At 38.0% G+C, this 14,500-nt stretch overlaps 1 protein-coding gene across 1 annotated transcript in view; it reads right to left on the bottom strand.

Annotated features, from left to right (window-relative positions):
• LOC127414804 (succinyl-CoA:3-ketoacid coenzyme A transferase 1, mitochondrial-like) overlaps nucleotides 1–14,500 on the bottom strand; it is a 64,151-nt gene that overhangs the window by 7,350 nt on the left and 42,301 nt on the right. The window contains exons 14-15 of the mRNA XM_051653125.1: nucleotides 7,099–7,188; nucleotides 1,954–2,034 (exon numbers count right to left, since the gene is read on the bottom strand). Coding sequence (XP_051509085.1) covers nucleotides 1,954–2,034; nucleotides 7,099–7,188 — 171 coding nt within the window. The remainder of the gene's footprint in view (nucleotides 1–1,953; nucleotides 2,035–7,098; nucleotides 7,189–14,500) is intronic.

Raw genomic sequence — 14,500 nt, 5'->3', positions numbered from 1 at the left:
GTGGAGATTTATGGCAAAAAGTTACTACTTGGACTATGGATTACTTTTTTGGAGTGTCAAAGGTCTGGTCACCATTCACTTGCATTGTAAGGACCAACAGAGCTAAAAAATTCCCCTAAAAATTCACATCTGGCATGGCATGACGGTGAGAAATTTCATTTTTGGGGGAACTATTCCTTTAAATTCATGTGCATTCAAGACTAAAGGGATGTTTGTCCTTCAGAATAGTAGTTTAATTTCTATGATAATGATCACACTGAAAGCAACTAAGAATAAAGCAGTCCATTAACTAATATCTGAACCACATACATTAAGTCCCATTCATTGTCTCAAACAGTTCCAGTTTCCTGTTAACATTTTGTGGTGGAAGGTCCCTAAAATGAGGTTAAATAGCTGACCGGTTTTACTTGGAATTAAAGCTAAAGCTCAGCTTTTTAGGTTGACAGACAGGGGCTGTGTTAAACAGCAGGGTGGCATGACAAACACAGGTTGAACAGAGGGCGGTGGCAGTGTCGATGGAGAGGTCTAACCTTTCCAAATGTTGACAGAATCCTTTCACTGGAAACCACGTTGTGTAATTTTTCTAAAAGGCAGCACTGGCAAAGCATACAAAGAAGAAAAGGGGGAGAGGTGTGTGTGGAGAGAGAGAGGGCATGAAAGAAAAGGGGGAAGGAGGAAAGGAAGGTAGGAAGAAAAAAAGAGTAGCAGACTGCTGTTATATAGTCCAGCGATTCTGGTGGCGAGACGAGAGGCTGGCTGAGATTACCTGTGAATGCCTGCATCAGTCAAGTGCCCCTGAAACATCTCGTTAGGAGGCCCTCATGCAAGCATACAGACCCCAGTGCCTTTGATGAGATATACCGTGTGTGCACTGGAAGTGACTGACATCGACAGCTTGAGGCTGTCTACAGTATACTGCAAGTTTTGAAACTGCACGTCACCTCAAAGTAATGACGGACCAATCAACCTTGAGCTTGAGGACAGATTTCAGGAATAGTAAAATTAAAATAAAATCTGTTGAGAAGGAAATCCTACAAAAGGTTCACTAGTTGTTGTTTTTTTGTTTTTTTTAAGCTAATTTCTTAACTTGTATTGAACCTGGAATATTCCTTTAATGTGAGCATTTTAGGGCCCCTACATACTAGAAAAGCACAGACCATTTGACGGATAGAAATGTGTAAGATCGTTTTGATGGTTTGGAAACAGCCACAGTCTTGAAATCAGTAATTGGGATACAGCAAATCGGATTTCTGAAAGCACTGGAACCGCATCTCTAAAATTCTAATTGGTGAATAGATGTCTACATCAGAATATGTATTTTGTACATGAATATGTACAAAAATGTACATTTTCTCAACTTTTGGTAGCATGATGGAGTGTCACTTTTGCGCACCTTTGCGTTTTCCCTCTACGTCCTTGTGCCACATTCCCCACTGAGTCAATGGATTCACAGTGTTGTAGCATTAAACTCGAGTGTGTACACACAGTATTAGTCTCCAAGATGCAGCTGGGATTCCAAGCTCTCTAAACCCAGGCCATGTGGCATGGTTGATAATATTATTAAGCAACATTCACATTAAGGTGTTCCGCGTTTGAAAAAACAGTCAATATGTTACATCGCTCTGATCAGGAGATTTGATTATGGCTAGCCCAATAATTGGATTTTCATTTTCCACTGCCTATGTGCAGCTTCATAACAATTTATCAGCTCCTTTATGCCTTTGCACGTGTTATAGAGAAAATAGCAAACCCCTTTCAAAGCTGTTTATGCTGTGACAGAAGTTTTATCTAGTGCACAGTTAATTCAGAATATTGATAAACTTCAGAATACATTACATACATTCTTTACCAAAGGAGATTGCTTAGACAAGGTGTGGGCTGTTGATTTAAGCTTCTTTCAGTTTCCTTATGTTAAAATGGCAATATCAATGATTCCTCCCAATCAAAACCCACCTTTTCTGTGATTATTCGGTCCACACACTGTTTTCCGGTCAGAGGCAGGTTGCACTTGTCCAGAATCTTGTGTTTGTCACCCTAAGAAACACATCAAACAACATTAAGACCAGGCAAAGTAACACATTGCACTGGCACACATTTCCAACACATCTTCCTCAACTTTTACTTTCAGAAAACTAAATAATAGGCCCATGTGTAATTATTAGGTTCAGAAAATTGTGTGGATGACACTCACAGCGTAAATTTATGTAAACACACTCTTTCCTCGTCTTATTTGAACAAACAGATTCTTTTAAAACACAAAGGAAATGCAAACCCAGAACTTAATACAATATTAATAATTCAATAATAACATATTATATGAACTCCATTGTTCATCTGCACAGTTATAATGTCAAATAGAGTAAATGTGTTAAAGCCATTTAACAATTCAATATTCATTATTGATCATGTACATTAACTTTGACAGCCCTAAAAACAAGAAAATATCTGTTCTATGTATTGAAGTGCTCTATTGTTAGGGGCCATTCACACTGAATGAGTTTTCCATTCTTCTGCGCTGTTTTGCAATTGTCTGTCCTATTTAAACCTGCGCTAGGCTAGATGGACATTTTTGACCATTGCAGCGCATCTTGCTGTTCATTCAGTGTCTCATGCATGCGTGTTTTTTAAACACCATGTCAAGTTAAAAAGAACTTGAACAACGGTTAAAAATGCATCTTGAGGCACTTGCATTGTTCCATTTGCTGCACTCCATCTATTTTCTTTTAGACGTTCTGTGTGAATGACCCCTTGTGTTTTCCAACAAGAAAATAGGTGAGCAGAGCACTGTTGAACACTAAGCCCTTGAGTATAGAAAACACTCTAGGCCAACTATATTCATCGGCAACCATAATGCATAGAGAGAGGCCTTGCTGACTTCATGTGCTGATGTATTGGGGTGGATCAGGGGGTAATAATTAAGACAGTTGATGGTGGTTAATTTTACTCATGTCCAGAGAGTTCATCCCACCATAGGCAGGCAGCTGGCCCTTTTAGCCCGTACCCAGCCAAGCCCCCCTCCCCCCAGGGCAACCACTGCCAGCACGAACAAAGCAAGGGCAGCATGCGAACGGCATGTACTGTATCACCTTATCTTTCCCTGCCCATATCTCTCCATCTCTTTCACTCTCTCAATGCCCGGACAGATGAGACCTGAGACTCCACACTCACAATCTTACCGACGAGAAATTTTGTGACCCTGGAACACATCTAAACACATTTCACAGATGGAGAACACTAAACTGCCACTAGCCTTCTTACAACAGACAGCATGATGACAAGCATGAAGGTTTGATTTGGGTCAGCCCTAATCTATCTGTTGTACTGTACATGGGTGCAGTGTTGGGGTAACGTGATAAAAGTAACGCGTTATGTAATTTTTTTTTTTAGACCATAATATCGGAGTTACTTTTTAAATAAAGTAATGCATTGCTTTTGTACACCTCTACTGTCCCTGTATTGCAAGAAATCAGGAGTAAAAGTGAAAAACTTCGGGGAGGAGATGTAGTGCATGATTGGCATTGTATTTCTATAGAGTGTGAGACCAGAGACCATTTAGCAGAGAGAGACGAGTCACTTCTATTTAAATGAATGGGAGAAATTGGTACGCCCAACCAAGAAGCTCTATCACCCAACAGTCAAAGGATGTAGAACGGAAGTCCCAACTTGCAGGTAAAAGGGCCAATCACCTTTTAGATACAGACATCACCTGTCAATCAACTCGCTTATGCACATGCGCATTTAGTGTTTTTTGCGTGATATGAAATCAAAAACATTCGGTTGAGTGAAACGTGACTGATTCATGTGTTAATACACATTGCATTAAAAAAATCAGTAAGCGTGTTTAGGCAGAGGGATAATAAGACTAGTCTTCCACTGGCCATGACATGATACACAGGGTGAATTACTCGCTCAATTCATGGACTTATGCAGCCAAACTGCTCTGTGTTACAGCTACCTGTAACTGGGAGAATGGGATGAGAAAAGCTGACTCTAGATCGTTGACTCCAAGCAACGTTCTACATGGTTTGTGTACGCAGAGAAAATGTCTTAGTTTCTAAACATATTCTACATTTTTGTTTTATAATAAACAAGTAGTTTGATTCATGAAACAAACTGGTTTTATGACATTTTGGTAGCATTAAATATTATTCCATTCAAGTTGTATCAACATGCGCCTTTGAAGTTGTGGCGTTTGTATGCACCGTTGATCAACACAAAACAAGCGTGCACTGAGATGACTTAAGTGAAAAACATTCATTTATTCATCAGACTTCTTCCTTGAACATGTTAGGCTGCATTTCTCACTAAATTTTATCCTGATAACATCTTAAGTTGACTCTGACATTTTCGATGGGCACAGCACATGATGACATATATGATGCAGGTTCAAGTGTTGGACTTTGCTGCTTTAGGTAAGACAGTGTTTATTCTTCATTATTCATATTGGCTGCCATGTTGATGGAAAAACAAAAGTAATGCAAAAGTAAAATAATGCTTTACTTTCCATAAAAAATAACTTTTTAATTAATTAAGTTACTTTTTTAAGGAGTAAAGCAATATTCTAACGAGTTACTTTTAAAAGTAACGTTACTCAACACTGCGTGGGTGTGCAGTCATGTAGGAGATATTATTCTGACTGAAGTATTTCAAACATATTGAATATACTATTATAGCTGTGCCACTGCCTAAAGAACTGTTTAAGGTTGTAAACATGCATTGCATCTACTGTTGGCACTGTGTGCAAGCTTACCACTGTGCACAGCTGAAAGCTGAAAGAATACTGACACCTCTCCAGTCTGTCTGCTTAGGCAAGAGAAATTCTGTCACTCATGGGAAATAATGATGCCCTTCTTGCAGAGAATATGTAGCATGCATTGTGCCTCAATAAGAACGTGTTCATTAAAACTGATTGATGGAATCACCACTTCCTTCTACATATAAAACATTAACAAACACACAGCAGGAATAACAACTAACTGGGTTTCACAACTTTTGACCAATGAATTTACTTTACCAATCATTTGGGATTACTGCAAAAATCATTTAATAGAGATTAAGAAGAGCTACTTCTAGCTGATGAAATGCTTCAAGGCTGAGCATAAATTATCTAGAAAACATATATGACTCTCAATGATTTTCTTAATTTCCATGTCCTTTACAGACATGAAAATCACAGTTTTAAAATTCCATGTTATTTCCATGTTATCCTGAAAAGATATCACACCATACACACACTCTTGGAAAAAAAAAGGTTCATGATGGTTCTTTATACAGTAGACTCTGGGTTCTTTACTCAAAAGAACCATTTATGCCAATTAGGTTCTATATACAAATAAAGAACCCTTTTGGCAAAAAATTATTCTGGCAACAACAACAACAAAAAAATCTTTGAAATGTTATGATCTTATGTTTGAAGCCTGTAAAAGGTTCTATGTTAGGGCTAGGTAAAAATGTTGATTCCCCGAATAATCGTAATCTTCATTTGAACATTCCAAATATCAATTCTTAAAATCCCAAGATAATTTTGTAACTTTTACTTTTAATTTTACTTAAAGGAATATTCCGGGTTAAATAAAAGTTTAAGAAGTAGTTTACCCAAAAATGAAAATTCTCTCATTATTCACTTACCATGATGCCATCCAGATGAGTATGAATGTCTTTCTTCAGCAGAACACAAATGAAGATTTGTCAGGTCCTTATAATGCAAGTACATGGGTGCCAGCACTTTGACGGTCCAAAAGTCATATTTAGGCATCATAAAAGTAATCCACACAACTCCAGTCAATCAGTGAATGTCTTCTGAAGCAAATTGATACGTTTGTGTAAAAAATAAATTGATAATTAAAATGTCATTAACTTTTAAAAAGTGCTTCCTGCCAGAAGCTGACACACCACGCTGCCGTAGTGTGACGCAAGCGCGTCGGCGAGTCCACGTGAGAATTCAGAAGCAGCGCTTATTTATAACAGGAGAACATCACGTGAGAGTTCAACCATTTCAAACACTATACTGTTCTTCTAAAAAAACTGCTTCACACTGCACCAACATATGCCAACAAACAAACATTTCAAGCATTCTGAAGTTGGCTGTTGGATTTAAATGGATGGGAAACATAACCATCAGCGTCACATTAGCTATGTTTCCATCCAAGTTGCAAATTTAATTTATGCGAAAAACAATGATATTGCAAAAACAATGTGCGAATAAAGCCACGTCATCAATTCTGGAGAAACTGTGGCCACTATGACTCTATTATTAATAAAATACCCACGGTTTAGAACACACAGACAAAAACTGTAAAGAATTTTGTCTCATGTCTGGGAGCGACAGCGCGTCACACAGTTCTGGGAGCACTATGTGTGTGCGTTCCTCCTTTCTTATGTCTTTGCCATGCTGATCTATAACATATTTATCAAAAGTGTCAATAAACCTGCTCTTTGACACAGTTCACATTTGTATTCAACAAATTTGCTCTGCAAACTCTATGCAGGCTTTGGATTTTCCAGACACCGTTATTTTAGGATGACCAAAGCAACATTTCAGATGCGACGATTGGTCTGCTGGTTAGTCCAGTTATGAATGAGTTATCCAGTCACATTACTTTTTTGATGCGCATCTTGTATTCCTAATAAATTACATAGGAATTTATTCAGTTAATGTGTTTCCATCAGCGTTTATGCGCATTTCTTCTTATCGAATAAAACATTTATCTACCTCAAGCGAGCGTATAGTTTTTTTACGATATCCCAAAATGCGCATAAAAACACGTGGATGGAAACCCACCTACTGTCCCAACAAACACCAACAGTGCTAACACACTGATCCAATAAAACCCAACCACTGTGTTTGCCTGTGTTTGTTGGGGCAGTGTAAATTACCCTTAAGAGTGTAGCTCAATAGGATGATATATTCAATGCATATTCTGTTCATATACCTTTAATCTTCAAGAGCTGCTTCATAATCCTCTTAAGAGAGAGGAACATAATTTATATTACATTCTCTCATGTTGCCATTGCACACACACACACACACCTACACACAGTTATAAGATAATAAAAAGCCAATATGATGCAGTCTCATGTACATATGATTATAGCTACCTTAGCAGAGTGCTCCATTGTAACAACCACTTTAGTCCCAGCGCTGGCCACTAGATCCATAGCCCCTCCCATGCCCTTCACCATCTTACCCTGAGGGGAGAAGATATACAAATAAAGATAGTGCAAGAAATGAGCAACACATACATTTACTTTAACATTGCAAATATTAGCACAGGCTGGGTGAAACAAATATTACAGAAATTGGAAAATTAATAAATGAATTAAAACAAAATCCGACAGTGGCCATGGTGTGTTTAATTTAAATTCAAAGAAAACGGGAGAGCTTGGTCAGGTTTGTTTTGGAGGGGAATCTGAATGGGCATTGTTGCTAGGAAACCATAAACCTGATTACCTGTGGCTGGAGTCACTCAACAAAAGGGCCTTTTCAGTGACGCTGATTTTATTGTCTTTTTGCTAACATGCACGCATGCATGCATGTGCACAAACACACACGTCACATGAGCGCTAAAAAATCTGTGAGAAGTGAATGTGAACGTGTCAACACAAAGCTCTGGTAATGACATGTGTGTTGTGCCTCATGGATTTTGTTTCTAATTTGAATGCAGAACTATTACTGCTGTTTCCAAAGCAATATATTAAAGGGTTAGTTCACCCAAAAATAAAAAATTCTGCCATCATTTACTCACCCACATTTTGTTCCAAACACAAAAGGAGAACGTTAGCCTTAGTCACCTTTCAGTTTCATTGCATCATTTTTTTCCATACAATGAAAGTAAATGGTGACAGAGGCTAACATTCTGCCTAACATCTCCTTTTGTATTCCAAAGAAGAATGAAAGTCATACAGGTTAGAAATAACATGAGGGTGAGTAAATGATGACACAATCATAATTTTAAAGGTCCTATTGCTTAAAGCCAATGATTTAATTCCTGTATGAATAGTGACTCTTTTCCATTGCCTTGACCATTCATGCTGCCTGATCCCCTGTGGTGTCATTTTACAGCAACTTCCAACATCTATTTTATAGGCTGTGAAAATTCATTTCAGAAAATGTCCCGCTCTGCTGTTTCTGAAAGTAGTGGCTACAGCTCAACCAGCATGTTTACTCTGGTCTCAGTTAACAGAGCCAGAGGTACTTCTTGAAACGCCTGAGTATTTGCTCTAATACAGGGGAGTGTATACAAATGGAATACCAAAAAACTTGAGGGGTTTTCCTTACCAGAGCTGTATGCAGGTACCAATTTGTGCATGTTCAGTTATGGAGGCATGCTTTATAAAAAGGTAAAATAGGCACAATATAAACAGTATTGAAATCTAGGTCAAGGTCTCCTTCCCTTTGTGGAACTTTGCACAAAAATAGCACATTATCCACATAACAATGTGTAAAATGATGATAATTGAGAGGCCACACAGCAGTACAGTGGCTGAAAAAAGTATTTGGACACCCAAGCCATACATAAAAGTGTATGAATATCATTGTTGTAGATAACAACATATCAAATAGAGTGGCATTTATTTTAACCTTGTGCAACCCCGTGTACACATGCATGGATGTTGTATTTTGGCTTCGCTATATGCAACGCATAATTTCATTTCATTTAAACCAACTGATCTCAGTTCAGGAGACTCTGGGCTGTCAGTAAATGGTTAAACTTTCAACGTACGGAGTCATGTGTCAAAACAACATGGCGCCGAACACAGCGGAGTTTGTCTTTGGGAGAAACGCCAACAAAACTATATTTGGTAAGAAATTTTATTACGTTTTTACACTGAAACCTGTCTGATTCAAAAGAGAGTCTCTAGTTTCATCCGATATGCCATTGTTAAAATTTGAGCTATTTATCTCGATACGCCACGCTGCTAAACACACATGTACACTAATGTGTACAATAGCACAAGGTTTTCTTTTGAAATCTTATATTTACTGTGCATTTTCACATTGAGTAAAAACATTTTGTTTTCAGAGGCTTTATATGGAGTTTGAAGGAAAAAAAGGTGCATTTCGAACTGTTCTGAGACCAGTGCAGACAGACAGCACATTGGAGGTTAAGTCATTCACTAAATAGGGAGCATTATATATATATATATATATATATATATATATATATATATATATATATATATATATATATATATATATATATATATATAAATAATAATTCTAGGGCAAATAGTTTTACTAAAAATGAATGTCCACATATGTGGACAGCGGGACTAAGTTGTGAAATGTTAAAAAATACAGAGCTATAGAAAGTTTTCAAATTGTTTATTATTTTTCCAGAAGTGTTGGTTATTCATGTTTTTGAGATGTTAAAGACATCACAGCTGATTTTCTGTAAAGCTGCTTTGGAACAATGTGTATTGGGAAAAGCACAAATAAAAATAAAAAAACTATACAAATAAAAATTATTTGACTTGATTTTACTTTTATGTTACAATGTTTTTTTTAGAGCCCGACTGATATGGGATTTTTGAGACCAATACCGATACAGATTTTAGAGTGGAAAAATTCACCGATTAACGATATGGTGGCCGATATAGTTAATTTTTGAGCTGGAATGAAAACAGACCTATTTATACAATAAATAGCTAAATAAACATCCGTACTGTATGTTTATTATGTCAATTGCTGACCATTAAAATAAAGAATAAATACAAATACAATAAATAGCTAAATAAACATCAGTACTGTTTAGTATCAGTCAAATGCTGACCATTAAAATAAAGAATAAATAAAAATAAATAGCTAAATAAACATCAGTACTGTTTAGTATCAGTCAAATGCTTAACATTAAAATAAAGAATAAATACAAATTAAATAAATAGCTAAATAAACATCAGTATTACTGTTTAGTATCAGTCAAATGCTGACTATATTAATACTGCTGAGTCAAGATAAACAGCGGCAGCGGTGTTACACTGTATTCTGCTGTACAAGTTCAGGGGAAACTTTCAACGGTGGAAAACCAGACTTTTAAATATTACATTTTGTAAATGCAATGACTGGAATTGTTCGGTAGAAGGGGGTACCAAACTGTGAATCCTGAACAAAACAGTTTGGTTACACATTAGCTTCCACTCAGCTGACAACAATGAAAGTAGCTACATGATTAGCTAGTTAGCTATAAGCTCGTTGTCACGGAGAGTAAAAGACGGACGTTGTTTATTTTACTTTTCAGCATTGTGTCTCACCAACAAGGTAATAACATAGTGTGAAATCAACACTCAACAGACACAATCCAACACCGCACCATTGTCTGCTGAGTTGCAAAAAGATGCTCTGATGTTTACCTTTCAATCTGCTACATTACTGACTGCACTGACAAACTATAGCTGGCTAACAGCAAACAGACATGAGTGACATGGTTGTCAGGGACAAGGTTAATGTTATTTTAGTAATATTGAAAAGGGAAAATTATGGGGTCATTGTTTATTAACTTTCCAGTAGTTATTTCACAAACTAGTTAGCAACTAACCGAGAAGAGACCGCTCAACTCCTCACCGCTGAACTCCGCCCTGTCTGCAGAACCGTCAGCTCAGAGACAGCTCTGTAAACAGTGGAGTCAGAGCACGCTCTGCTGGACAAACTACGATTTGACACCAATTCTAAAGCATTGTTTTCTGCAATATATGTTCTGAAAAAAGTTTTCATATTGGCGCATATCGGTAGACATATGCCGATACAGATATATCGGTGAAAGGCTAATATCGGCCAACCGATATATTTTATATAGTTTCTCTCCCCAATTTGGCATGTCCAATTCCCTATGCGCTCTATGTCCTCGTGGTGGCGTAGTGACTCGCCTCAATTCAGGTGGTGGAGGATGAATCTCAGTTGCCTCCGCGTCTGAGACCGTCAATCCACGCATCTTATCACGTGGCTTGTTGAGTGTGTTACCATAGAGACATAGCGCATGTGGAGGCTTCACGCTATTCTACGCGGCATCCACGCACATCTCATCACGCGCTCCACCGAGAGCGAACAACATTATAGTGACAACGAGGAGGTTACCCCATGTGACTCTACCCTCCCTAGCAACCAGGCCAATTTGGTTGCTTAGGAGACCTGGCTGGAGTCACTCAGCATGCCCTTGATTCGAACTCGTGACTCCAGGGGTGGTAGTCAGCGTCTTTTCTCGCTGAGCTAACCAGGCCCCCGGTTTGCTAGGTTTTTAATGATAAAACAATAGAAGAATTATGGTTGTCAAACTTAGCGTAACATAGTGCAACATTCCATTGCTAATGTAATAACATTCATACATTTTAAGCTTGGCTTATTGTTGCGTTCCAGACAACTCAGAATTCATCTACTTCTTATTTGAAAATAACTACTGGATTGGCGCTCAAGTTCTGATCAATCATCCCAGACTTCAGTGAGAAGTGTCTTTTGACATCATTTCCAAGATGCCATCTAAATTATTTCTGAGAAGGCCTTAATTGTAATATAATTATAATAACTGAATGATTATAATATTAATATAACAATTTTAATTATAATGTTACCCCATTTTTAGACTTGCAGCAGCTTTTTTTTAACGAAAATGCAAGCATTCTGTGTTCATGGTTTTTATAGTTGCCAAAATTTGAACAAGAAAACAAATTAGTCTTCATGAGTCATGGAAACACCTTGTTTTGTTCATATTTGACCTTGCCGTATGATTGAGCGGAACACTTTGAGGTCAGATGTGGGGAATTTCAATTCGAGTATTCCCACCTCCGACTTGTCTGGAACATTGCATAAGTATCCATATTCTTTTTGGAGCCATTAATAATAAGAACAAATTAAAGTGGTTTCAGGGGGTGGTGTAATGTAAAACATATGTTTTTGTAGCTTTGATTCTTGTAATTAGTTCAGAAATGACATCAAATGACATATACTACCATGGGACATGAACTATATTCTTTCAGACGATGGATCATACTGCATTAACCAGTTGAAAATGGTCTAAGAGGCTATATCAAAACCACAAAGAGCAAATTAATTAATCAACCATCAAGCTCTCATCATCACTACAAAGGGCTCTTAACACACAGAGGTTGACAAGCATGCAAATAAATAAATGGGAGGAAAGCAGCAAGAGAAGGTCCAAGTGCTGACACCTGGGCATTTTGCTTGTTCATTTATGCAGGCTTTGAAGAAGGCACATTCTAGAAGGAGAGCTGTTTACACGTTGGGGAAGTGGCAGATAGAAGTGGTGCGTGGGTGTGTGTATATGTGTGGAGGGGATATTTCTCGTGGAAAAACTGCAACTTTAGTGGACAGCAGAAATAGTTTCCATGACAACTTATCAAATATTTCCCCTGTAAATCACACTAGACTTGCTTTTCATACGTGCTGATGAAGACGGAACATTATGCCCTTCACATCAGGCAATTTCCTTTTGTCGAGTCGCATCCTTATCCACTCCTCTAAACTCATTCTCTCCTACACAAATTGGCTGGACATTTAAATGCATGGCAATTCAACGGCGACTAGCACTAATGCCGTTTCCTAGACAACTATCGAGGTGCCAGTGTCAGTGTGACAAAAGGCTATGTGTAGTTTACTTGAGCAGAACAATTGCAGACAATTGTATAATTCCTTATCACACCTTGAAGGAAGTCTGTGAACTTTATTGTATTACATTCAATGGGTTTTTTAACGATTAACTGGGAACATAACCTTTGAAAAACTGTCTTTCATCTTTGCAGCAAGTTACCCTCTGTCACTACTTCCTAATTAATATCAGAAGGCTGGTTCCTGGAAACAATTAAGCTTATATTTAAAGGGGTCATGAAATGGAGAATGACATTTTCCTTGATATTTAGACATATAAGAGGTAACAGTACTATAAAAACATACTGTAAATTTCAGAACTCAAAAGATCCTCCCCAGTCTAAAAAGAGCATTTAAAGTTGACACGCTGTTGAAACGTCTCTTTTTGAAATCTGTCTGTTAGGGACGTCACAAGTGGCTAACAATTCCTAACATAAGACCAAAGGGGACCCATCTGGACTATTTTGAATTATTTTGTATATAAACATGAATTACACAGACTCTTTGATCACTGCCATGTATCTCGCAACTTTTAAAATACGCGGTGTCTAGTTACAACTCTGAAAGGGAGAAACAATTCTCTTTCATTCAGCTGCTGCCTCTTGTTGTTTTGAACACAATCGTGTCATGTACGCATTGTTTCGCTCATCTGCGCCGTTTTTAATTGTTGTTGTATGTATACATAGTCCATATCTCTGACGATGGATGATGGACGTCTTTGACCGTTTCGGTGTGTTTCCAGTGATGTGCACCTCCGTGCGCCTACAGTATGTGTGTGCGTCATTTTACAGGTTTTTTTTGGACTGTGATGTGTTCGTTTTTTCAGCTGATGTCAGCGTCGATTGTTTGTGAAACAGTCATAATACAATTCAAGCTTTGCAAAGGGACTGTTATTGAAGGATGGGGCAGTTTAAAACACTTCAAAAACGTAAGTAAACAGTTTCATTCATGAATATTTGGTGCTGACTCTGAGTGTTAACAGTTGTGCTTGAGATGAACAGTTTAATATATTCAGATACAATGTGTTAGATGTGCGTTAAGTGTAAACCCTGCTATTTTGTTTGATAATGTTGAGGGGCTTGTTTATTCTCTTCCGGTTGAGTTTGCTGAATTTGAGGGCAAATCATAACAGTGGGCGTTTACGTTGAAGTTTTAAAGAGGCGCTTAGGCCAAAACGAATCATTTCAGATAGAGGGCCAAATACAGGGTGGAAAATTATCATATATTACTCAATCGTGACAGTTTTGGTGCAAAAAAAATAAATAAATGTTATAACATTATCATTGGACCTCAGTGAAGATAATGAAATTATAAAAAATAGCACTTCATGACCCCTTTAACAAAAAAATACAGTTGTCATCTGTCAACCAATTGAGGCTCAACACAAGTTGGGTGATGTAACACGACAAAGACCCAAACAGGCTTTAAAATATGCCAGTACCCAACCTGAGATGCACTGGCATGACCTTAGGCATGACCTCAAATATCTTGACCTCAAATTGCTTAAGATGCATTGGAATGACTTTAAGTATCCTGAACTGAACCTGACTGAGATGCTTTGGCAAGATGCTTTGGCAAGACTTTAAATATCTCAACCTGATTGAGATAACTGACATGACATCAAGAACGCAATTCACAGGGCCTGGGTAGCAAGCTCAGCAAGCAAAGATGCTGACTATCATCCCTGGAGTCACAAAATCGAATCCAGGGTGTGCTGAGTGACTCCAGCCAGGCTTCCTAAGCAACCAACTGGCTCGGTTGTCACATGGGTTACCTTCCTCGTGGTCACTATATTGTGGTTCTTGTTCTCGGTGGGGCACGTGGTGAGTTGTGCGGGGATGCAACGGTGAATAGTGTGAGCATCCACACGCGCTATGTCTCGGTGGTAACGCACTCAGCAAGCCA

This window comes from Myxocyprinus asiaticus, chromosome 24 (genome assembly GCF_019703515.2).
Source record: "Myxocyprinus asiaticus isolate MX2 ecotype Aquarium Trade chromosome 24, UBuf_Myxa_2, whole genome shotgun sequence".
Classification (NCBI taxonomy): Eukaryota; Metazoa; Chordata; class Actinopteri; order Cypriniformes; family Catostomidae; genus Myxocyprinus; species Myxocyprinus asiaticus.
The sequence above is the reverse complement of the archived record's forward strand: the minus strand, read 5'-3'. Positions and strand labels throughout refer to the sequence as shown.